The sequence below is a fragment of the Dendropsophus ebraccatus genome, chromosome 8 (genome assembly GCF_027789765.1).
Source record: "Dendropsophus ebraccatus isolate aDenEbr1 chromosome 8, aDenEbr1.pat, whole genome shotgun sequence".
Taxonomy (NCBI): Eukaryota; Metazoa; Chordata; class Amphibia; order Anura; family Hylidae; genus Dendropsophus; species Dendropsophus ebraccatus.
In genome coordinates, this window is record NC_091461.1 from 72,811,266 (window position 1) to 72,838,157 (window position 26,892).

The 26,892-nt window shown below is 41.8% G+C and overlaps 1 protein-coding gene across 4 annotated transcripts in view; it reads right to left on the bottom strand.

Annotated features, from left to right (window-relative positions):
* Window positions 1-338: 338 nt before the first annotated feature.
* Window positions 339-26,892, bottom strand: part of WAPL (WAPL cohesin release factor) — a 56,115-nt gene continuing 29,561 nt past the window's right edge. For all 4 annotated transcript variants that reach the window (XM_069980644.1, XM_069980641.1, XM_069980643.1 and 1 more), the window contains 14 exons: window positions 22,398-22,547; window positions 21,689-21,825; window positions 20,125-20,236; window positions 18,055-18,279; window positions 16,189-16,300; window positions 14,709-14,806; window positions 13,785-13,861; window positions 13,497-13,672; window positions 13,023-13,138; window positions 9,856-10,008; window positions 4,980-5,187; window positions 3,874-3,962; window positions 3,556-3,651; window positions 339-2,429 (listed from right to left, as the gene is read on the bottom strand). In XM_069980644.1, coding sequence (XP_069836745.1) covers window positions 2,364-2,429; window positions 3,556-3,651; window positions 3,874-3,962; window positions 4,980-5,187; window positions 9,856-10,008; window positions 13,023-13,138; window positions 13,497-13,672; window positions 13,785-13,861; window positions 14,709-14,806; window positions 16,189-16,300; window positions 18,055-18,279; window positions 20,125-20,236; window positions 21,689-21,825; window positions 22,398-22,547 — 1,815 coding nt within the window. In that variant the 3' untranslated portion in view covers window positions 339-2,363. The remainder of the gene's footprint in view (window positions 2,430-3,555; window positions 3,652-3,873; window positions 3,963-4,979; window positions 5,188-9,855; window positions 10,009-13,022; window positions 13,139-13,496; window positions 13,673-13,784; window positions 13,862-14,708; window positions 14,807-16,188; window positions 16,301-18,054; window positions 18,280-20,124; window positions 20,237-21,688; window positions 21,826-22,397; window positions 22,548-26,892) is intronic.

Here is a 26,892-nt window from a genome sequence, read left to right on the forward strand (position 1 = left end):
AAACCACCAATATCAAAACGTCCATAAACCTATACATGTAATTAAATAAATGTTTTCGAAACAGTGCTGAATGATTTAAGTGATTGTAACCCGCCTTCCTCATTTCACCCTTAGTAAATTTCCCACATTGTATGTAAATTAGACTTATCTAGGCATGTGGAGCAGTCCAGTACTTTCCCTCAGTGCCGGACATGAGCAGTACAGGAAACAACGTGCATAGATCGGAGGTAGATGTACTGCACATGTCCGATCCAGAGACATTAGGACTAAGGACTAAGGACTGGACAGCCCCTCTGTGATGCAGCATGAGAGGCATGATTACAGATAAATTTAACCAAGTTGATTTTCGGGACAGAGATGAGGAAGGCTGATACAATAACTTATATGTTTGAAAACATTACAGTATATGTATAGGTTTATGGATAGTTTGGGTGCTGCTTGGTTCCCTTTAAATTGTTCCAACTCTGCAAGCAAATTCATTAAGTAAGAGTCTGAAGATAAAGTCTTCCAAGTACTTTTACTTTAAGGAGAACCGACTACGCACCATCGGGACCTGCTCAGATTTCTAGTAAATAAAAATAAGGGAAACAATTCCAACACATATATAAAGCCACTCTTTGGAAAGTTAGACTTGCCTTCTTACATCCCTTAAAAGAATGAGAAACATACAACCTTCATTTACTCTTCTTCTTCTGTAAAGAGTACAATCATGGGCAAGAGTGCAATATTAGTTGATTCTAGAAATATTCTCAAAATCAATATATCTTATTAACATTTTCACATAAATATTGCTAAAAACTCAACTAATATGAATTTTATACACAAAACTCTAAAACTACCTACATTGCTCCTCTACCTTTACTGATTTTCTTTTTTTTTTCTTTTCTTCTTTTATAGAGAAAAGGCAGAGATGCAGTTTGGCTGTTAACTATATGGCTTAAGTAAGGTCTCTGTGTTACAGACAGTCCTTCTGTTAGGATCAGCTGTACACAGGCAGAGAAAGCAGAGTCTGGGATATATTCGCATTGTGTATACAGATCTATATCAGCAGAACATTTATCCAAGCTCAGAATGTCCAGCCTAACATATATGATCCTCACTCCTTAAGTAGGTTATCAAAGTGCTCCTCGCTTTGAGGTTGAAGGGACCTTTCCAAGCGGTGGCATGAAGTCCAACATTTAGGATTGAGTTTCATGTAAAGAGTGCCGCAGATTTCTCATGTGAAAAAAAAAAATAAATAAAAATAGACATGTAATTAAAAGGTGCAACAAAAAGTGTGCATTTCAGCGGAACGTTTAGGAGTCTGAAAATGCATCAAGGACCCATTAGCACAGCTGAAGGCATTTTTCCCTTGCCACGCAAAGCTTCGCGGGTTGTGGCCGATACAGAGAAACAAGGAAAAAACACTCCCTGAAAGTAAAGTAAGGGCACATGCCTTCTTATTTATATTAGTCCAAGATGACACCTGAGATGGACCACCTGAAAATAGAAAAATAGATCCCAGCTGAGTTCACTTTGTATAGTTGAGCTACTGGCTACCTAGCACTCTGGCACACTCCACTGAGCCAACCTTTGCTTTCTGTAACATTTGGTGCTGCACGGCTTCACAAATCTGATAATCCATAAATCTTAAATTAAGAATAAATGGGGTGAGTAGGAGGTCAAAGTGTATATACAGAAAATACATTTCTGGAACAAAGTGTTATGATCGGAAGCATCTAGTACAAAAGAGTAAGCAAAATAGCCAAAGAACAAAATCTGTTAACAGTATCCTAAAAAGTTTTACATAACTCTTAACATTTTGGAAGCATTGAAAAACTATTACAAAGCAAAAAAAAAAAAAAAAAACAGGAACAAAAGGAAAAGCAGCCATTTGTCCAGAAATAAAGAGCTCAAGCTTTGTTTGGACTCACACCAGTTGAGATGTCATTGTACCTGGCTGGCATGTAACGCAGTACTTCAACAGTAAAACAGCAGTTGCATGATCAGCAGCAAATCATTCTTTGCAAGTTTACACTTCTCTTAACTGGCCATAACCAAACTTATCCAGAGGAAATAAATAGAAAACCCCAATTTCATTCTGGACAGAACTAAAATACTGTGATGATTAAAACAGCCAGGTCTAATTCATCTAGAGAAACTCTGGTCCGTATGTTTCCAATCCAATGCGAGTCAGGCTGTAACCTGGTTGAAGTGGCAAAGTCAAGCTCAACTAGACGGCTAAAAGGGAGTCCTGTTTGCCTTTACAATTTTAAGTCGCACAGAAAATTGCGCTCAGTGCATCTTCATGGACTCTTATACATGACTTGTTCCTTTTGTATAAGAAGTTTATCCAGCATTAATAAGTCTGTCGATGTAGATACCTAGCAGTGTTCCAAATACTCAATGACTCTGGAAATTGACTTCTGCCCTGTTGTTCCCACTGCGCACTAGAAAACACAAAAAGGAAAAAAAAAAAAGTTCTTAAATTCATGGTCAGAAATTACCACCACCACTAGTCTAAGGTATATGCCAAACCTAAACTAGCTGTAAACCTCAGACTATCATTGAGCCGTGCAGACAGATAGCAGTCACATATGGGCCTTTACTATTCTTCAGATTTACAAAAGAGGAAAGAGGGTTTTTTCCCCCTCCATAAACTCTAAGAATCTGCACAGACACTCTGTGGGCCATTGTAAACAGCAATTTCTGGATAGGGATGGGGAAAAAGATAACAAACATCTGTGGGTCCATCAACAGGCTGTTCAGCACTGCCTGCTCTTATTATTTTCTACTTCCTATGACATTCTGCCCAAAGCTCAGCCATTCACAGGGCATATCAGGCTGCAAAAGGTATGTAAATACTTTGGACATTTCTGTATAAGACAATACCAAATGTTTTATTTCTGTATTTCTTTTACAGAAAGAGAGGTCATTTAAATTAGGTGAATTTAGTTATATTTGTTTTGTTTACTATACGATCCCTTGAGCACTTCTGCAATTCACTGGGTACAAACCCACACACCGTATACGCAGCAGATACGCAACAAATACGCAACAAATACGCAGCAGATTTGATGGTGAAGATTTGATGCTGTGTTCAGTTATTTAGATCTAATCTGCTGCGTATTTGCTGCGTATCGCAGCAGTAAATACGCTGCGTATACGGTGTGTGGGTTTATACCCTAACACAAGTATTAAAGTGAACTGTGCGAGCAGTGATTTACTAGTTCAGCCTGTCTATAAGCAGGCTGTAATAGTTAATCTGTTGTGGCAGCCACAGAGGTCTTTGGAAGACCTTGGGCTGTGATGAAACCTTATCAGCTCCCATGACTGCATAGCGAGGAAGCCAAGAGCTAAACCTCCAACAGCTGTGGCTTCTAACAGTAGCAAAGCATCTAGAGGGTTAAACTGGCAATTAAGCGAGCTCTGTACCGGTGTGTTTAATTTCAACAGATAAACAATCATCCCGTTGATCTGATCAATTGGAAGACTTATAATAATAATAATAATAATAATAATAATAATAAATTTATTTGTATAGCGCCAACAGATTCCGCAGCGCTTGTTACTTACTGTAAGATTCATGAAACTGAGAAACTTCTTTAGCATTTCAGTCATTATTGAAAAGTCTCCATCAGGTAAATGACTCCGTACAGTAGTCACGTTGATCTGAAAGACATTAAGTATGTGTCAAAATGCTGAGCTGAAAATATTTGGGAATAAACTTCCATTTATATTAATATGAAAGCTGTGTGAAGTAATAAAGCATGACCTAAGCCTCTGGTTGCCCTTGCTGGATGATATTCTTTAAAGGGCTAAGTGTATATACAGGCAACAGCAGTATAACATTTCTAATGAACATTATTATTAAATCAAGAATTACACACTAACCGGACTTTCCTGACAGAGGCAACCCAAAAGCAAAGCTGTGTATGAGGCAACAATGCAGTCTTCCATGTGCTTGCCAGCATGCTGGAGGGCTGAAAAGAAAACAAAAAAACATTAACCCCCAAGTGACCATGAAAATTTACATTTTTTTTTCTATTCCTTCTTTTCCACCATTTTTCTTCCTCGCATTCTGAGGTTTACAACGCCTATTTCTTCATCTATAGTCAAGTGAGGGCTTGTTTTTTGCAGGACAAATTGTACTTTGTAATGAAACTCTTATTTTTAATCAAAAAATATCCTAAAAAACCATAAGAAATAATTACTTTCCGTTTTGCATTGATCTGTGATCTTGGAGCTCTGCTATTACAGTCTGCCTGTGGATTCTACATAGAAGCACAGGGGAGTTCAAACGGTAGTAATTACTGCATTTAAACGGTTTTGGTGTGTTTACACAGACAGACTTTCCATTGCAATTTTTGAAGCCAAAGCCATAAAAAGGTCATAAAAAAGACAGATTGTTCCTCTTTTCAAATCTATTCCTGGCTTTGTTTTTGCCAATTATAACCAAAAATCTGTACACGTGAACACACCATTAGACTGCCCAGATGGGACTGAAGTATGATCCTGGCAGCTTCAGGCAAGGGTTGGCTCTAATTAATATACAGCCAATATCCAACTTATATGAAGTGGGCTCAGCTCCTCTGACCACCCAGCCATCAAAATATGAGTGGTTACTAAAGGGTTAAGCAAGCTCATATAAAGTGTTCGACTCATTCAAGACTTTCTCTTAATTCTCCAGTATTTAGTACTTAATCCACAAGACAAGAAACGGTTGTTTAATCCCTACACATCCCTGATCTGGCTTGTCTCATTCTTGCAACACTGACATATACCATACAAACTACTATTAATGTGCTTTATGAAACAGCTGCATGTATTTTAGCCGGATGGGCTGCTTCCGCCAGTGATATCAATAGGAAAACAGACTAAAAAAGGACAGACAAAATAAAAAGGATACGCTGTTTTTTATTAGATTCATTATTTAATATATTCTGATAATTTATGTCTTACATCACTTACATGTCCCTCATAACCATAGAAGAAATTACCTTTATTAAGGTCAAGTTCTTCATCCTCTTCTTCCTTCTTTGGAGGTTCCTCTGAGTTGGGGCTCTTTTCCGCTGAGACCCACTGTATCTCTCCTCCAGTTTCCTGCCACTCGCCACTCTTGTCATGCTGCGCTGTAGGGACTTCTTTGATCAGCTCATCCGTTTGACTTTCGGCTAACAGGGCAGCTTTCTCCCGCTCCAAGAAAAGCTTAAGGGAATAAATGTATTTACTTTAGTTCAGATTTTCAAAGTCTTGTCACACCTGCTGTAAAGCATTCAACGCTGACCCCTCTAGATCTCTATTTCAAGTATATATAAAAGAAATTATTGTTCACATACTTTAATAGTGTCATTGTGCTGAATATACTGAGTACTGGAACCGAAATGTCAGACTTTGTCTTGCTCTTAAAAAAAACCAACATGTTTTTGGATGCAAAACACTGGCTAATTAATATAAGTTTATAGCAGTGAGTGCTCCATGATACTAAGCTTAGAAATAAACAGCATGGGCCCTCTTAGACTCATACAATCCACATATGGGTATAGTTCCGGCCCATTTTGATGAACCATAGTGCAAGAAATGAGTTGCAGCTAATTGTAGACACCTAAACTTCTCCACAGTATAACCAACTCAATCCCCTGTACCTCATAGAGATACTTCAACAAAGCAGACACATATATACACCTCTGGTGGGATTGGGTGTGTGCGCAGATGAAGGGGGGGGGGGGGGCTGTTGCAACCTACCAGGATCATATTGACTCACTCCCAGCCTAACTACTGTTACTGTATAAAATTGTGACTACCATTTTTCATCATTTGTCACCATATACAGTAAGCTGCTCTAGAGGTAGCAGTAGGCTGCAAGCATGTAACAGCTATCCCAGTTATGGACACAGACTTAAAGGGGAAGTCAGGGAAAGTTTTTTTTGTCCCATAAATATGGCCATATGTGGCTGTGCAATGAAAAAATTAAAATAATAAACTTGCAGCGCCCAAAGCCTTTATTATCACGACAGGACACTGGAGTGAGGTTTCCCAGAAACTTCTTAAACATTTTTTTTTAACAAAACTACAAATATAATGGAACAAATCAGGAAACTTTTACTTTAACATGAATAGTGGAGAGTTACTTTAAAGGACACAATTTTAACAGAATTGGATAAGGGGAAAAAAAAAGAATCAGCAGTTTTTTTCCCTTATCGTGGTTTCTCCTAGTTTAATTGCAGACTTGGGACTAGAACAGTCCTTCCTCAAATCACGCATGCGCGAAACGCGTCGTCTAGCCACCGCACTGCCAGTAGTGCACTACAGCTTTTTAATCAGGATGAAATAAAGCATGAAGTTTTAGCAGCATTTAGTTTTCTTTTGGAAGTGCTGGATCCATTCACTTTTTTCCTTGGAAGCTCTGAGTCCACGGGCTGGCTAGCCAGGATCCGTGCACCCCCTCCTCATTCAATTAAAGGTCCGGGACTAGGACAGGTGAGCTGACATCCACTTTTATATCTCTGTATGCTCTATAAATGAGACATGGAATTCATCATTCATTCTGGCCAAATCCAGTCTCCAAAATCCAAATGGCACTCCTTCCCTTCGGAGGCTTGCCCTGCACCCACATGGTGCTTTATGTCCATATGTGGGGTATTTATGGACTCAGGGGAAATTGCTCTACACATTGCGTGTTTTTTTTCTCTTTTAACCCCTTGTGAAAATGAAAAATTTAAAGGCTAAACCAACATTATAGTGTCAAAAATGTAATATTTCATTTTCACGCCACATTGTACCACATTTGTGCCAGTCACCAGTAGGGTCCATATGCTCACTACAACCCTTGTTACATTCCCTGAGGGGTGTAGTTTCCATAATGGGGTCCCTTGTGGGGAGTTTCAACTGTCTTGGCAACACAGATGCATTTTAAATGCAACAAGGCCCTCAAAATGCATTCCAGCCAAATGCAGCCTATAAAAACCAAATGGTGCTCCTTCCCTTTGGAGGCTTACCCTGCACCCACATGGCGCTTTATGTCCACGTGTGGTATTTTTGTATACAGGGGAAATTGCTCTACACATTGTGTTTTTTTTTTTTATCTTTTAACCGTTTTTTTATCTGTGAAAATGTAAAAAAAATTTAAGACAAGATCAATGATTTAGTGTAAAAATTAAACATTTTTTACACTAAATTTTGGTCTAGCCTCGATTTTTTCTATTTCCACAAGGGGTTAAAAAAGAAAATGAGTGCAAAATATGTAGAGCAATTTGCCCTGAGTACGAAAATACCCCACATGTGGACAAAATGTGCTATATGGGCACAGGGCAAGCTACTAAAGGGACGGAGCGCCATTTAGAGGCTGGAATGGAGGATGGAGGCCATGTCGCAATTACAAAGCTCCTGTGCTGCCAGGATGGTAGAAACCCCCCACAAGTGACCCCATTCTGGAAACTACACGCCATAAGGAATCTAACAAGGGGTGCAGTGAGCATATGGACCCCACTGGTGACTGGCACATATGTAGAACATTTTTTTCATTTTCACGGCACAAATGTGCGCGTCACCAGGGGGCCATATCCCTGCTGCCCTCCTTGTTAGATTCCTTATGGGGTGTAGTTTCCAGAATGGGGTCACTTGTGGGGGTTTCTACTGTCCTGGCCGCACAGAGGCTTTGTAATTGCATCATGGCAAACCTCTAATGGGAATGGCGGCCATACATAATTAGCTGGAGAAAAGGGACAATTTTAATTTATTTGGGGGTATTAGGCCAATTATTAGTTTATAATGTTGAAAATGACAGGTGTCCATCAAATTCAACCAGTGTTCATCCAGAGGAAGGCAAAAAACCCTTGTGAGGCAGACGACAGTAGCCTCATCACAGGGAAAATATTCCTTCCCGACTCCAAAATCAAAATAATCCCTGAATCAACGTGACCCCTGAAATAGGAATAGGGGACAGAATTTAGAAAATGTAGAACCCCAATAACGTGTGGTGCGCCTTGAAGAGATCCTGTATGCAGAGGTCGGGGTGATCAGGACAGGTGGCAAACAGGAAAATGGTGTCCTTCATGATCCCCCTGTTACCCCACACTCTGCACTTCTTCTGGGGTCTCCAGAATTTCCAGTGTGTGGGACGTCACCTGGAAAATGTTGCCCTGGTACTTCATATCCAAAAGCGCTGGGTCCGCTCCATGGCTACTAAATATTAGGGATCTGTTACTGCTTCTGATATTTTCGGATTGTGCTGCAAGCTACAGTAGCTCGGGCAGCGAGGGACCGGAAGGGGGGTGCTGGTATAAAAGTTATCCCCGTACAGGTCGTAACCTTTATCCAGCAGTGGGAAGATCAGTTCCCAACCGACCTTCTCACTTTCTCCGAGGATGGGGGGCGGCATCTGGGGGCTGGATTCGGGTGTCCCTTTCTTCGTACACTCTAAGGGTACGTGCATACTGCGGAATGGTGAAGGATAACCCTTCACGCATACCGCAGCTGGCACCCACCGGCGGACTGATGCGGGCGTGCGCGTCTCCGATCGTGTCACACACCATTCTATGCACGGGTGGATTGTGCCCTCTGTCCAAAAAAGGAATGTGTTCATTCTTTGGATGGACGAGGGAATCCGCCCATGCATAGAATGGAGCCTATGACACAGGTGGAGACACGTGCGTCTGCATGTGGGTGCCAGCTGCAGAATGCACAAAGGGTTTTCCTTCGCCACTCCGCAGTGTGCACATACCCTGGGGTACTCTCATAGAGTTTGTAGAATTTCACACTATACCGTCATCTCTTATTGGGACGGTACTGGCGGAAAAGACGTGTCTGGGGGGCAGCACACGCTACGCTACCCCCAGACTCATCACTGGATGACGGTGAGGATGAATGGAGGAAAAAAGGATCCCCCATTCATCCTCACTGGCTGTTTCTGTGTCGGAGGCAATAATAACATATGCCTCCTACACCGAAAACACCCTGGGGGCCACCTTTATACGGGGATTAGTATATGGGGTATGTAAATGTGTAATGTAGTGTAAAACTTTATTTCGTGTATAGTAATGTAGTGTTTTTTACGTTTTTTTTTTTGACAGTAAGAAAAAGATATACCTACGCCAAGAAAGGAGTTGCTGATAAATGCCGCACTTATGTGTGGCACTTATCAGCAGACAGTGGCTGTAGGATATAGGGGGGAAAAAAAGCCCCTACGCCAAAAAGGAGGAGTTGCTGATCAGCGGCGCACTTATGTGCGATGCTGATCAGCACTCAGTGGCGTTAGGGCACATAAAAAGGAAAAAAAAAAAAGAATTTTGGGGAAAAAAACTTTTTTTTACCTAAAGCCACTGATCAGTGTATAATATACACTGATCAGCCGCTAGGGGGCAGTAGAGCGAAGCTGCCAAAGATTTCCGAAGTTAGACGACGCAGACTCGACGGAACTCGAAGTCAGACGATGCAGAGAAGAGGACGCCGTGGGACCGCCGATCTTCGCTCAGGATGCCGGGATCAGGTGAGTATAGTGCACCAATAGTGCAACCACCCCCTGTGCCGACGAGCAGAGATTTCCTGCTATACATTATAGCTGGTCATCTTCCCAGATCGCTGTGTGTGTACACAGAGCAATCGGGGAAACATCGGGCGTAAATGTATGCCCATTTGTGTTAAAGCCCACCCTGCGGTGGCGTACATTTACGCCCAATGTCTTTAAGGGGTTAAGTACCGGCCAGGATGATCCGGGCAGAGACTGGCCGTTCCGTGACGCGGCCACGTCACGGAACGGCCAGTCTGATAGAGTGTGTACATAGCCTTAAAACAAAAAAAGCCAACTTAGGGGACATAATAGCTGCTCTGTCCCTTACAAACGCCATTCAAAAGTGGAGTTTATAAAGATGATCTTACCTGCACCAATGCTTGGACTGCGCCAATTTGATTAGTTTCCACAATTGATTCTTCTCCTTCCCCACTATCATATGATTGTATCGTTTGCATGTTTACCAAGCAGTGTCGGTTTCTGGCGCTGTATTCAACTAAATTGATCAACAAACCCAGTCCCTGAAAGAAAGAAACAAAGTCAAAATTTTAATTAACTAAAATATAAGTTTAACTTGAGCTCCGGACATCAGAACACTACAAGATGAAAAGTAGTATCTGTCATTGAAATACTGTTTCTTTTATACATTTATATATTTTAGCATGAAATACAGTATATGGTTATCCTCCCACACAGTATTTTTACTTAGTATTTTGCAACCAAAACCAGGAGGGGACTGAAAAGCCAGAAAGGCTATGTTCACACACAATTGAAATTGAGTGAATGACTGCCATTTAATGACAAATAATTGCTGTTATTTTAAAACTGATGTTGTGTTTGAAATAATGGCTGTTATTTGTCATTAGTAGAGATGAGCGAACCTCGAGCAAGCTCGAGTCAGTCCGAACCCGATCATTCTGCATTTGATTAGCGGTGGCTGCTGGAGTTGGATAAAGCCCTAAGGCTATGTAGAAAACAAGGATATAGTCTGGGCTGTATCCATATTTTCCAGACAACCTTAGAGCTTTATTCAACTTCAGCAGCCACCGCTAATTAAATGGCGAACGATCGGGTTGGGATGGACTCGAGCATGCTCGAGGTTCGCTCATCTCTAGTCATTAGCTTTCTGGAATCAAGGGTGCTTTATAAATAAATATTGCTGATGCCAGTATCCTGTGGCTCCTGTCCCGGACACGGGTCTGGGTCTAAGCGGGGACATGGGCGTGACGTATGAGGCCTGCACAGCCAGTCATTGGCTGGGGCGGGATACCGCTACTGTTGCTGACTGGCTGAGCGGCCTAGAAAGTCACGTCCCAGGTTCCCTCTAACCAGGAAGTTGCTAGGAACTACCAAAAATCACCCCAGCATGGAATTCTGATTTAAACTTTAGGATTTTTATTTTTCTCTTACACACAATTTTTTATATAGTTTAATGCAGTTCTAAAGTTTAAACCCTTCAATTCTGCCCGCTCCGATATGTAATGTTTATTTAATATTTTTATTTGTATGATGGGAAAGGGGGCAGTATAAATCTTTATTTAGGAATTTTATTAGGGTTTTTTTTAACCCTTTGAGGACCAGGCCCAAAATGACCCAGTGGACCGCGCAAATTTTGATCTTAGTGTTTCCGTTTTTCCCTCCTCCCCTTCTAAGAGCTCCAGCACTTTCAGTTTTTTATCTACAGGCCATGTAAGGGCTTATTTGTTACAGGAATAGTTGTACTTTGTAATGGCGTCATTCATTTTACCATAACATGTATGATGGAATCCCAAATATATTATTTATGAAGATATAAATTGGTGAAATCGCAAAAAAGAATGCAATATGGTAACGTTTAGGGGTTTCCTGTGTCTACGTAATGCACTATATGGTAACAGCGACATGATACAATTATTCTATAGGTCAGTCTGAACACAACCATATGCAGGTTACACAGATTCTCTAATGTTATATATTTTTTTTAAATGAAATCCTTTTTTTTGGCAATTAATTATAAATAAAATGGGACTATTGTGACGCTTATAACGTTTTTATTTTTTCACCTACGGGGCTGTATGGGGTGTCATTTTTTCCGCCATGATCTCTAGTTTTTATTAATACCATATTTGTGAAGATCGGACGTTTTGATCACTTTTTATTGATTTTTTTATATATATATATATATATATATATATATATATATAATGTAACATAAAATCGGTAATCTGCGCACTTTTTTCCCTCTTTTCGTGTACGCCGTTTACCATTCGCAATGACGCTTGTTATATTTTAATAGATCGGACAATTACGCACGCTACAGTATATTATATGTTTATCTATTTATTTATTTTTATATGTTTTATTTATATAATGGGAAAGGGGGGTGATTTAGACTTTTATTGGGGGAGGGGTTTTGGGGTAGTGTGTTAGTGTTTTTAACTTTTTTTTTTTTTACACATTTGAAGTCCCTTTGGGGGACTTGTACATACATTAGTCTGATTTCTACACTGATGAATGCTATGCCATAGGCATAGCATTGATCAGTGTTATCGGCGATCTGCTCATTGAGCCTGCCTGTGCAGGCTTAGAGTAGCAGATCGCCGATCGGTACCGCACGGAGGCAGGTGAGAGACCTCCTGCAGTCTGTTTTACCGATCGGGACCCCCGCAGTCACACTGCGGGGGTCCCGATCGGTAAGTGACAGGGGACTCCCACTGTCACTAACACTTAAACGCCGCGGTCGTTTAAGGGGTTAATGACACGCGGCAGCGCGATCGCTGCAGCGTGTCATTACCGGTGAGGTCCCGGCTGCTCACTGCAGCCAGCCCCCACCTGCTATGAAGCGCGCTCCGCTCCGGAGCACGCTTCATAGCGGGAGAAACACCCAGGGCGTACAGTTACGCCCTAGGTCGTCTGGGGACAGACTTCCATGGCGTAACTATACGCCCTGGGTCGTCTAAGGGTTAAATATATTTTTTTAAGTTTTTAAAAAAAAACAAAAAAAACTTTTGTACCACATTTTGCATTGCATATATAAGTGCCTTAGGGTATGCTCTGATTGCATATACTGATGAATGCTATGCCATAGCATTTCATTCATCAGTATTATCTGCGGTCTGTACAGAGTCCACCTCAGAGCAGACTTTGAACAGACTGAGGAGCCGAAAGGATGGAGGTAAGTGGCTTACCTACACCCGTTGGTACAACTGATCAAGACTCCTGCAGCTCTGCTGCAGGGTTCCCAACCAGTCAATGACAGGTCCTTGTCCGTATCAGCCAACTTCTTTCTATGCAGACAGTAACCGGATAAATCTGTACAGACCTTATTTGTCAATTTTAGCAAAATTTGTTACTTTTTATTCCCTTTGGTAAAGCAACATCTAGTGCTGCATTCAGATCTACTCCCAGATGTTACTACGGAAAATGCAGAACCATGTAATCACATGTTGTACATAATGTTCCAGAGGATTCAAAATAGTAAACAGTCATCTATTTATCCATAATTTCACAGCAGCATTATTTTTGTTCAGATAACAATGTGCAAAAAATAACTTACCAAAACTCTAATATCAAATCTCTGTTCTTGAGGTAGGTACTTTGGAACTTGAAGAACACAGTTCATTGCAGTGCTTATCAGATTGTCCTGCTCACCAGTCTTTGTACTGCCCCATTCTGCAGAATACAAAATATATTAATTCTTTTAAAATGACATTTACACATTTTTCATGCTGCATATACAAGTCAACAGGCTTAAGTGTGGAGATTTACTGAGACTGGCATTCTCCAATGCCGATCTCTATGCTTGCTAGTGTGAATCTGAGCTGCTTGTGCACAAAGTAAATTGTAATAAATGCAGTGTGCGCAGAGGTAACCCCCCCCCCCCCCTCCATGCAAAGCTGTGCATCTTCCCATCAACTAGCCTGGATGGCTCAGACTTTTTTCACAAACAAGGATTTGCAACTTTTAGTAGTGTGTGACTGTAAATCGATGCCCTAACAAACATTAGATAGTTCATCAACTAAATATTTACCATTGTCATTTGTTAAATTGAGCAGAACACCAATGATGGCTCTCATACAGTCCTCTACAGCTTTGCCAACGTGGCTGCCTGCACTGTGGTGTACAAGTGGCTTATTATGAGGAATGCAGATGCTTTCTTCAGCTCTGTTATATCGCTGAATGAACTCCTCACAGTGTCTAAGAGCTCTGTTCAAAAACACAAAAAAAGTCTTAATGCACAAACTAAATTCCAACCACACAAGTCTCCACATACTTCAACAGCGCACATGTGAAATACCAACAGCATGGGTTCACTTACTTTGCTGAAGACACAATGAGCTGGGAATCTTTGTAGGCAATTAAGTAGCTCTGATTTTCGGGATTGTGTACGGTGACCTGAAAACATGTATAGTTACATTCCTCAGTATACTTCAAATGACTCAAGGGTGTGTACCATAAAGAAAATTCAAATTTAGCCCAGAAGGGCAAGAAAAGAAAAGTGTTAGTTAATACAATTTGTAACCATTTTGCCCCCCACCCCGGTGGAATTCTCTGCCTCCTTTTTTATTTAACAAAAAAAAAAAAAATTCCTTCACACCAACAAAGGTGCAGCCAGTGTACACAACGTCCCAAATAATTAAGCATAAGGATCAGGCTCTTAAAGTGATACTGTCAGCCCCTTAGTCTCACTTCATCTGTGCACAGTGTCACCTAGATGGGGCTTCATTGCAGTTGGCCCCTTCTCCCAGCTGGGTGCCCGCCTAGGTGCAACTGTCCACTGATGAAATAAAGCGACTTCAGAGTAGAAAGAAAACACAGACAAGTGTTATACAGATTATATATATATATATATATATATATATATATATATATATATATATATATATATATATATATATATATATATATATATATATATATATCAAATGTGCAGATTCTAAGCTTGTGGATGGTGCAGAGAACCGCACATAAAGTGTTACCATCACCTAAATTTTGGTTAGGTGATAAGGAATGGTGGGAAAAAAATGGAATTTTACAAATGTATTAGTAGTTTGACCCCTTTCTCCCACCGTACTGTTGATAGCTTGGTTGTTTGTGTCTCAGCACCTGCACCCTGACAGACCAAAACTTCTGACAGGTCAATAGGATATCTGATGTTTTATGAAACATTTTAAACTCAGAAATGTTCAAAGTTCGCAAAATATAAAAAAAAAAAAAAAGGCAGCAAGATCACATTACTTACACTCTCCAGGACCCTTAAACATCTTTCAGCCCCCCACAAAAATGCAACCAATTTTTCCTCATCTTCATCATTGTCAAGATGATTCGCACATTCTTTCACTGTATAAAAGAAAATTGCAGTGTTCTAGTCATATTTACTGTTACATACGTGATTCCATACACAACAGGGATATAGGAAATATCAAATTATATTATATATATTAGTTTCTTTATAACCACTTTATACTCTACTATAAAAAGATGCAGTGTTACAGAAAATAAACTGTTTTAAGAGCAGGACAAGCTGCGAAAAGTACACCGTGCAGCTCCCCTATGGCAACACATCAGTATGGTAATGCACTCCACCTATATTTCCAAGGTTATTCTAAATGCAGAGTGGAGCTGGCTCTGAGCGACCTTCACTTTACGGTTAAAGGGAATCTGTCAGGTCCCTACCAGGTAGAGCTGCAGACAGGTGTGGCACTTCAGCTTCTGAGGAAAAATGCAGTTTTATAACTTTGCAAATGGCCATCAGCAAAGACAAAATCACCACTTATTTTATCTCCCTACCATCTATCCCTTTAAGGCTTACGCCCCCTGAGAGGGCAGTGTATTTAGTGTAGAGCTACATGCTTCACTCCCCGGTGGTTGCTTGATCCAACTCATTTCAGGAGACAGACTCAAATCATCTCTCTATGGAGCCCGACTCCTGTAATTAGTTGGTTTGGGTGGGTGGTCAGCTGTGTAGTGAAGCTCACCCACCTGGATTTCACTTAACATTGAAGGGCTAAGATCTGGTGCAATCTAAATTTTGGAAATGTCTGAAAGAGCTGAACTCTCTCCGGTGGCTCCATAGAAATAAAAAGAGAAGTTTGTCATGTGCCATACCCGGGGGCTGTATTCATTACAAACGAGCCGGGGACCGACCTAGAGATCGGCAGAGAGTACGGAGGTCAGACACCCTGCGATCTGTTACTTGTCCCCTATCCTGTGGACAACCTTTTTAATTGCAAATCACATCTGAACTGTAGACAAGAGTCAAGTTGTCTGTGGAAGTGGCCCTGTTTTTCTTACACTGAATAACCCCTTTAATATAGGCTGCTGCATAGTCAGGGCTGTGTAAGGGACAGGACTGCAAGTAGCATTACAAGGTTTACCATGACAAAGCCAATCACTTGGAAATGGTGTGCAGAAACAGCTGAAGCTGGAAGATTTTATAGTCTTGGATCAATTCCATGCCATCTAAATTCCTTGTGCATGAGCCCTATTAATTAAAATAGAGCTTTTGCACAGAACTCCTCCAGGACTGACATTGGAAAATGATACCAAAAGACAAAACTACTTAAGAGCACCTTTTTTCCCCCCTTTTCTTTATTTTATATCTCTATCTATATCCAAATGCACCTATCAAAAATATAATCTGATTAGTAGGGCACATGCAATAAATACTGTGCATCTTTAGCAAATATGGATACAACTGTACTATTTTTTATTAAACATACCTTTATCTACAATATGGTCCAGTCCGCCCAAAAGTCTAAGCTCCTCTTTAAACCAGTCTCCTGCACGTTTGGAAGTCAGAGATAACAAAGTCTCCATAGCTAAATGGCCAGTCTGAAAAGCAAACATTATATTGACACAAATTAGTTGCTGGATCACAGCAAACAGATAAAAACGCTGAAAAACGTATAAAAAAGGCAGGAATGCTAAACAGACACTCATGGTGCACACAAAATTATGGTGCAATTACACTGAAGATATTTTGGTGCTCCTTCCAGACACAGTACCAAAGCCTTAAAAAGAGGATGTCCAGGAAAAAATGACTTTGCCCCTATCCACAGTATAGGGGAAAAGTAGCTGGTCACGGGGGTCCGATTTCTGTACTCCTCGCCGATCTCCGTATTGGGCGCGGCCGGCTCTCTTATGAATAGAGCTGCAGGTCCAGTAAGTAATCCGCATCATTATTCATTCCTATGAAGTGACGGAAAGAGCAAAGTACACCAGAAGAGCAATGTGCTCGGCTTTTTTCCGTCGTGTCCTGGACCTGCGGCTATATTCATAAGAGCCGTCGGGGCCCAATACGGAGTTCGGCGAGGGGTACCGAGGATGGAACCCTGCGACCTCCTACGGATAGGGGAAAAGTCCTTATTTCCTGGACAACCTCTTTAAGGCTATATACTCGATCAGCCATTAAATTAAAATGTCCTGAAGCTTATACCGTTCTCTTGTGACAAAGGAACCTATGTACAGACATATGAAAAGCATCTTTACCGGGTCCCACCCCTAAGGGCCTTATTACACGGAGTGATAAACTTCCAAATCAGACTGATTCGGCAGCTCCATGTAATAAAAACATTGATCAGCTGATGAAACTATCACGGCTGATCGCTGTAGTTTATTACAGCTTAAAAATCTGCCGACCAGCACACATCGCTGTGTGTAATAGCAATGCACGGCTGACGACTGAGAAAAAAATAAAATTTTATACATACCTCTGCATGCTCCCAGTGTTCTCCTAGCTTCTGCCTGCAGCCGCCACTGGAACTTTAGAGCCAGTCTCTGAAGCGACAAGTAGCTCAGCCAAACACTGGCCGAGACAGGACCGCTGCATTGGCTGTGAAGTTCCAGTGGCGGCTGAGGACTGCAGGCAAAAAGAATACCACCAGGGATCGTGAAGAGGTATGTATAACCTTTATTATTCATAACTTTTAAAGCAAGGGCTACAAGGACATTGCCGCAGGATTATAGAGCCGTGTAAAAAGTCCGGCGGGATCAGGTGAGTATAGGGGGCTGTAACGGGGGTCGGGAGCCTGTCACCCCGGCACGGGGGTGACAGGTCTCCTTTAGAGTAAGTGACATTACTGATCGGACTGAGTAATACAGCCTAAGACCTGCTGTTATTCCAAGACAAAGCCAGGGAAGTGTGCAGCAGACTGTCAGGGACATTTTTCTAGTTTAGAGAAGAGTGACTTTGTCTAAAGATCAAGTTTGCATGTTTTCCAGGGAGTCCTTGGGCTGCATCCACCTTCTCCAGGCAGCAGACGTGAATTTTCGGCAAGTTTAAGTGTTAGCAACTAAGTGCTGGCAACTGTAGCCATTTGAAATTATATAAAGCACATCTATTTTTACTTACTAGTGGTGTTTAATTCTTTTTCGAAGGGATTAAAGCTAACTTTTGACTCAAATGTGGAAATATATTAATTGTTTGTGCCATCAACATATCTACATGTAACCATAGCTTTATATGTACTACTTAAAGGGGTATTGCAGCTAAAAAGAGAGAGACAGCAACCAGGTATTTAAAACGTTTGCATAGAGGGCTCAGTCTTAACTGCTGCTCCATATAAGAGTTCAACCGTAATTCTTACCGTAATATTTTCCAAGTCTAAATGCTTATTGTGGACGGTTTCACAAAGCTTCCTGATTTTCTCTTTAATTTTGTTCATATCTTTCTCGTTCATATGCCAGGATGTGGAATCTTGCTCCATTTCTAGAAGTCTGATCATAAGGTCTAGACTTGCTCGGTCAAGGTCCATGTTTAAGCGGTCTCTGCTCAGTATGTACATGAGCGCAGCAGTACAAAGTGCTAGATTCTACCAAGAGAGGACAATGCAAAGTCACACTTCTGTCTGGGTACTACAGACAATAATGCATTAACCTGTATCCCTTAAAGGGAACATATGTGTAATGTGTAAACAAGTTGACAGATGAGTAAAAAAAAAATACACTTGTTTTCACGAAAACCGAGAGTAAATTCTGTATATCAAATTGGGCATTAAGGGTTATATATACCTGGTGGGCCCTACACAGATTGTGAATATGGCAATGCGATGCTATGTTTGTCTAAGTATCCAGATATGTTGCATTATAACATTATTGGTTATATAAATTTTGTTACACATCCAATATAATGGCTCAAATCCATTGTTGTTACTCTGTACCTAGAATGTTGGGATTTACTTTCTATGGGATTGTCCGGCACAGCATAATATAACAGTGCTTATACGAGCTGTTTAGGAAAGCCTTTAAGACTTCTGATATACAGAATGACCAAGGTTCCATAGACTTCAATTATAATTCTGTAGACTGCATGCTATAGCAGTTTAGAGCAAAAAAATGAAGAGGCAGAACACACACAATCTGGGGGGAAGGGGGAGGTCTTAACAACTAGACTCCCACCAACGCAAACTTACGACATAAGTTTCTTTAAAACATAGTTCGATTTTAACACAAAACCTCTCTTTAAACCAGGGGTGGGGAACCTCTTTCCTGTTGAGGGCCATTGAGACAATCAAAAAATTATTTAAGGGCCATACAATACACAACCGCTACACTCAATGTTATACTGTACATGGCAGAGACAGTGTGGGTTTGCAGCACCCGAGTAAAGACAAAGTATTGTGCCCCTAATGCCCCTACTATTGTAGTTAACCCTCTGTGATGCCCCTGGTATCAGATTTTAACTGCAAGTGAAGCCCCTGTAAGTCGTAGGTAACTCCCATGCCCCTGGTAGTTGTAGTTAACTTCCAAAAAGGTACCTGGTATCTGATGTTAACCTCTCGTAGCCATTGCCATCACCCCAGTGACGTTCCTGATAGCCATAGTTAACCCCAGTGCTGTCCCTGGCAGCCTAGTTAACCCTCAGTGACGCATCTGGTAGTCCTAGTTAACCCTCAGTGATGCATCTGGAAGTATAGTTAACCCCCAATGATGTCCCTGGTCCTCTTCTCTCTTTTGCAGTCTGTGCCGGTCTTCTCCTGCAGGCTGCGTGCAATGAAATTATGTCATTGTGCAGGAGAAAAAAAAAAAAAAAAAAAAAAGACTATGTGGGAGAATTATCAAACATGGGGTAAAGAGAAACTGGCTCAGTTGCCCCTAGCAACCAATCAGATTCCACCTTTCATTCCTCAGACTCTTTGAAAAGGTGAAATCTGATTGGTTGCTAGGGGCAACTGAACCAGTTTCACTTTACACCATGTTTAATACATCTCCCCCAACGTGCAACGCTCTGGTAGGGTAGAAGCCAGCAAGCTCAGCATCCTCCTGTGTCTGTCGGCTACCACATTCAGAGTATATTGTTTGAGGTGCCGCATTAGAAAATCTCGGGGACCGGATATGGCCTGGCTGGAGGTTCCGCATCCCTGATTTAAATAGTAATTTTAAAAAGTAATTTTCTGATGACACATTCCATTTAACTGTACAGAATGTACAAACCAATAAACAGGTTATATTTACAAATATATAAAAATAGTTAAAGTAAAAGCTATGTGCAAAGGTAAAACAGATACTAATGTTAACAGTGAAATAGTCAGCAGTGCTAGCCAAGGGCTCAGCCTAAATCAGTGCTATGGCAACAATCAGGCCTGTAACTCTCTGTAGACACACAGGCAGTGCCGTCATGCCATTTTCAATTAATGAAAATAATGCTGAAGATATACCGGGTGATGCTGACTATCATCCAGTGTTTTAAAGACCATGGCTACCATTCCATGTGCTCGCAGGTGCATTCGGAAACTTGGCATTGCACACTTTGTTGCCAAGCTGATAACACTGTGGGGGAAAAACACAGGTATTTAGACGAAAACTACTAAGTAATGTAAATATGCAGGGACAAAATACAAACTAGGAAAAATACACAAAGCATGTCTGATGTAATGTTTTAAAAGCAAAAACTTACTACAACATGTTCTTTATTTATATATAAATTTAAAGCACCTGAGAGTAAACTCAATTATAATGCCAGGGGCCTACATTAAAAATAGGAAGTCTTATGGTGCGTTTACACAGGCAGATTTATCTGATAGATTTTGGAAGCCAAAGCCAGGAATAGATTTGAAAAGAGGAGAAATCTGCCTGTGTAAACACACCATAAGGGTCCTAATTCCACGGGCCGATGGGAGCCCGATCAATAATGTAAACGAGCGCCGATCTGCTAGATCGGAGCTCGTTTACTGGGCCTATTACACAGCCCGATAATCGTTTAGCGAGGGCTGCACGGAAATGATTACCGATGTCGTTGCAGCCCTTGCTTAAACAGCATACTTTACCTAACCATGTTGCAGGTCTTCTCCTGCGCTCCTTCCTCCCGCGCAGCAGCAGCTTCGGTGCTGCCTGTCTGAGTTGACAGACCGCTCAGCCAATCACTGGCTGTGAAGGTCCTGGCCAGTGATTGGCTGAACGGTCTGTCAGCTCAGAAAGGCCGCACCGAAGCAGCTGCTGCTGCGCGCGGGACCGGGAGGAAGAAGGAGCGCAGGAAAAGACCTGCAACTTGCTTAGGTAAAGCATGGTGCTTGCAAAATAGTCGGTCGCCCGCTGCGCATCACTATTCCACGCAGCGATGCGTGGTCGGTGCCCGATTTTAGGTTTGAACCTAAATAAACGATCAGCCGACAATCATCATCGTTGTCTCTATTCCACGGAGCGAAAATCGTCCGAATTGGGTCAATCGCTCTGTGGAATAGGACCCTGACACAGCTTTTCCCTAGGCCCTAGAACACTGACAATCTGTAAGCCTGGAGGAATCATGTTCATCTACAGAAATCAATGGATGTTATCAATTTCAGAGAATGCCATGTAATGCATAATTTCCATGGCAAAATTCAGCAAAAAAAATAAAAAATAGCAATAGCTTCTTACTCAAAAAAGGTCCTAGAAAGCAGTGGAAAGATAAGCTGTCACATCCCATATCTCCTGCAAAACAGAGTGTGAACCTGGTGTAAACTGCCCCCAGCAACCAATCACAGCTCAGCTTTTATTTTACCACAGCTGAATGCTGAGCTGTGATTGGTTGCTGTAGGCAGTTTACACCAGTTTCTGTTTTTAACAGTTTGATAACTCAGGGCCAGTATATAGTATGTAGAGACCTGAACATCAAACCTATATGAGCTTGTTGGCAATTCCATTCGGCACTCTCATCTAACAGCTTCCCTTCTGCTTTCTACACAATTATGGAGGGAAATTTGCTTATTCAACCAAAACGACCTTCTGTACACGTCATCTCACCTAAGGCATCTTGTGTTTATGGGCTGATTACTCTTTAATCCACTCAGCAAGTACTCAATATCATCTGTAAACTCCTGATTTTCACCAAACTCTACCACATCATTGAAGTGCTTCACGTGTTGAACAACTGTGTATAACTGAAAGGCACAATGTAGATTTTCATTTAGTACATTGTCAGCACTGAAGGCATCATATGTAAAAAAATGGTATGCGGTTCACTTATTAGTAAACTAACAGACTAATATGAATATATTAATCCTATGAAAAATGCCACTTTCTGCCAAATCCCAGAGACTGAGCAAACAGACTGATATAAAACAGTTTCTGACTATTGACCAGCTGTGTAGAATGTTGATTTTGTCTGGCTCGCTTCTATTACAGCAGTGATTGTTAGATTTTACTTTATTGGTATATTAAATCTGCTTGTACCACTATAAGCTCTGCCTCAAAAAGGTCACACAACATGCAGATAGGACTTTTCTTGGCACGCACCAAATTAAATATTTTGAGCAAATCTAGAGCTCATTTATGGATTTAAATTTGGGGTATTTGGGACGGACTAAAAGACACGTGCGATAAACTATTATACTATTGGACAGGATAATTACAAAGCGTTTTTTTTAACTATTAAAAAAATTAAAAGGTTGTAACTGAAAAAGTATGGGAATAATCAGATAGTGAACTGAGTAATTAGGAAATAAACACTCACTTCTTTGTGCTCCTTCCTGCATTTCAGAGCAGTTACTATGTCTTGATACGGCTGTGTCGGAATAGTCACAGTTTTGATGACTTTCGGTGGAGGAGCTGGTGCTTTGAAAACACCATCATCTTTAGGAGCTGAAGTTTCTGATGGCTTTGTCTGTAAAGAAGAAATCATAATTTACAAAATCATATTACGAAAAAAAAAAAAAAAAGTCCGGCTGCTGGCTGAATCTTCAAGACTTGCCTTCTCCAGAAGGATTGAGTCTAGATTCATACATTCCGTGTTTGCTCCATGAACCACGGACAGTGGATCCCTGTTCTGGATTGTTTTCCAGCACGGTATGATGTATCAGTATCATGCCAGCAGCGGGGAAACAGTTTAAAATTTTGTAGCACTGTAATGAAGCAGCCGACCGGTTCTGTCACTACAGTGCCGCGGAGATTCAAACAGTTACCCCACTGCCGGCATGATACTGATACATCATACCATGCGGGGAAACAATCCAACACAGGGATTCACCATCCGTGCTTCACTGAGCGAACACGAAATGTGTGAATCCTATTGGAGAAGGTGGGTCCTGAAAATTAGCCGGACTAAAGGAGATGTGCCGGATCACAAACAGTGAGAAAGCATAGACTTTCGGTGATATCACGGTCAAGTGTGTACTACATATACTTTAGGTAGGCACAATCGCTTGTACTAGTTATTTCTGCCAAAAAAAAAAAAAAAAAAAAAATTAAAAGACAGTTACCCTTTAAAGTGGCCCTGTCACTGCAATTAACTTCACTTCCTTCGACAACCACGGAAGTTTACTTGGCATGAAATATATATATATATTTTTTTCCTGTTTTCAGTTTTCTAAACCAGGGTTGCATCTTATAAAGTGAGATTATATATATGTGGCACACCTTACACCAGACAACATTTGCTAGCATACACTGAATGTACTTTCATCAGATGGCATGTGGATTTTAGCTCCATGAAAAAATCTGTATTAAATCAGTATAGTAATTGCATCAGATATCTCAGTCCTAAGACCCGCTGTCATTGCTAGTTATAACCAAATGAAGCACAATTCACTCTTTGGGCCAACCCAGTGATGAAACTTATTTTCTGCATTCTATCTATCGAGCAAATGAGTCTGGTCTTGTGCCTGATCAGGGAGTGAAACATGCTACCATGCACCTCACCCACTTATAAGTCACAGGGTGTCAGGGTGGAAGTTTGAATGACATGTCATAGTTTAAATAACAGTGACAGTACCACTGTCTAAATGTGTTATAGCAGACTATACTGCTCCAGGTGTACAGTTTCTCTGCTAAGGAGTCAGTGGCTGCAATGGCATGGATACTACAAGCGGAAATTCACCTAACGTCACCACTATGAATGAAACCTCAGCACACTGGAAAAGGCACAAGGTGTAGTAGAAAATTAGTCTTTAGAACATAAGTTCTCTCACATATCCCTAGTTCCGAGGACCTTAAAGGGGTTGGCCACTTTATAGTAAAATAGGTCAGTACAAAGAATTAGTAAGTGCACTCACTGTCAACTGACAGCAGCTTCCTGTGTACCTCATAGACCTAAAATCAGACTCCCCTTATCCAGGCTGGGCTGCCCTGCTGTTTTGTTTCTGTCCATAAAATGGCTGACATGGAGCATGTGACCAGGCTCTGTCCCCTGTGTCCTCCATAGACACATACAGGCTCAGTGGTGGACACTGGGGGCGGGGCCTGGTCACATGCTTCTCCATGTCAGCAATCTTATGGACCAAAACACCACAGAGCAGGGCAGCCCAGCCTGGAGGAGGGGAGTCTGATATTAGCTCTATGAGGTACACAGGGAGCTTCTATCAGTATATACAGTGAGTACACTTACTAATACTGTACACTGAGCAATTTTACTATAAAGTGGCCAACCCCTTTAAAGTTCATTAGGCGCCCAGGATTTTTAGGTTTAGTATCCTATATAAAATATTTTAGAATTTGTTGAACTAAACTTACAGTCTATTACCTTTAACAATAGGAAAATTGAAAAGACATTGAAGTAATGGTCAAAAAGCAGAAAATGTCTGCCTGCATATCTGCATTCTTTGTAACTAATCAAAAAGGTTGGATAAGGGAATCGCTTCACTAGTCAAGAAGAGAAGCCAAGTGTCCTGCGCTCAATTCTGATAAGCTGCCAAGTTGTTTTAGACTTGCAAGCCTCTTTCACTAAGGGGTGCTGAATGGAAAAAGAGGATTTTTTACTCACCGTAAAATCTCTTTCTCGTAGTCTTCATTGGGGGACACAGATACCATGGGTATAGGCTGCTGCCACTAGGAGGCGCTGACACTAAGAGAAACAAAGGAAGTGACTCCTCCTGAGCAGGATATACCCGCCCACAGGCACTGAGCTAAACCAGTTTGTACAAGAGCAGTAGGAGAAGTCAAGAACAGGTAAAGTAGGAATAACACCCAAAACGGAGAAAACTACCATACCGAGGAAAAACCCCAAAAGAAAATGGGTGGGTGCTGTGTCCCCCAATGAAGACTACGAGAAAGAGATTTTACGGTGAGTAAAAAATCCTCTTTTCTCGTGCGTCTTATTGGGGGACACAGATACCATGGGACGTCCAAAAGCAGTCCATGGGGTGGGAAAGATAACCGCTAGACAAGAGCGCTTGGTGAGAAGGCACAGAATAGCATCAACACAACCATCAACTAGGAATAGAGCAAGGGATGATGCTGAATGCATCAGAGAAAACCCCTACAGGTCCGCAGCAAAGGAAAAAATGTCTAGTCCCTGGAGCAACGTGCTGCACGGCAGACAGAGTGGGTTGTGTCCGTCCTGGAAGCCAGCAACATGATGTAACATCGAGTCCAACAGAACTAGTAGGCTAGATGTGGGGAAAAAAAGCAGACGCCCAGCCAAGTGGGTGACCACAGGCGGCAGGGACTTACTCTGAGGTAGAACAGAATAAAAGGCAAATACAACCATGACGGGAGAGACTGGAAAATGTTTCATGGCACATAGAGGTCTAAGGCGTCAAATAAAGGAGAGAGAGGACTGAGCGTCTCTCATAGAAGGTGCCACATGAGATGCAGGAGAAGCTGCGTCCTTGACTATGGAGCTGGGAAGAATGGCCAGGCTGAAAGCTCCATGGGCCTAGGAGTACAGTCTTCACTGAGAAGACAAAACTTGAGCACAAGAGAAGCCATGGCCTATGACATGAGTTATCCCATCTGAGAAACACATGTTAATAAGAAGAATCAAGCTGTCCAAGCATAATGCAGTCCAGGGAAGGAAGGAAAAACAAGATCAGAATCTTGAGTAAGTTGTCCTGGAAGGAGTACAGTAGTACCTGGTACCCCGCAGTGCCCGGCAGAAAAGAGGAGCAGAGGAAAGCCGGTAAGCCGGGGAAAAAACAACTCCATGGGCTGTTAGAGCCTTAGAAAGGAGGTTGATCATATAAAACACTCCGCTCCAAGGAAGCCTAGAGGTACTCGAGAGCCTGGAGTCCCAGAAGAAAACTGTCAAGGGAGGTCAAGGTAAGGCTGATGGGCATGGGAGTTGTCACAGGACAATGGGCACAACAGGTAATACATAGACTAGAGTCCATATGTAAACTAGATCCAGAAACCAACGCCTCAAAGGGTGAGCAGAGACGTTGCTTGGTAAGAGCAGAACAGCAAATGTAAGTCCTGCCAGAATGGGCTAGTGAACAACCCTGTTTCCAAGGAGAGGAAACCCTTAAGGGATTAAGTTCTCAAGGAATCCACATGGGAGACAACATAAGGGAGGGGGATGGCCAGTCAACAACAAGACCAAGGACAAGGAATTCAAGCAGGAGTGCTCATAGAGGCCAGTGAGGGTCATAAACCCACACCTGCCTGTCGGAAGAAGCCATTACGGAATAGCAGTCCTCAGGAGGATACTTATACTAAATATTCCATCCTCCTGGAGGAGGGAAGGGCTGCTTGAAGATTTTCTGACTGAGTGGTAAAAAACCAAACCCAGGATGGGGGGGTCATGCACAACAGTGCATTAAGCCAGGGAGAAGGAGTAATGGTGTAAGCGGGAGCACTGCAAAACCCTGAACTGAGAGCAATGCTTCATAGTCCATATGGCCAAGCAAGGACACCTGGAGAAGCTAGACCACGAAGAGACCATACACCTATGCTTAGGACGGTAGAGAAACAGTGCAGGCAGTAAACAGGAAATCCTCACCCTGTGAGACTGCAGCTGCCTAAGAGAGAAGACTAAATACTTGCCATGTTGGCCATAGGCAGATGCAGAAGGAGAAGTCCTAAAGTAGCACTGTGATAGACATGTAGGCAATTGATGTCCTACATACACCAGGGGTAGAAGAAACCCTTTACTGTTTTACCTGAGGAGCAGAGAGGGCTCACTTCATCCAGATCAAAGAGGGGACGGCCTAAGCAATTCAAGCCATACTACTGGGGAACAGCCAGCGAGACAAATGCCAGAACATGGTAGTTATGCCCAGACAAAGGACAGAAGA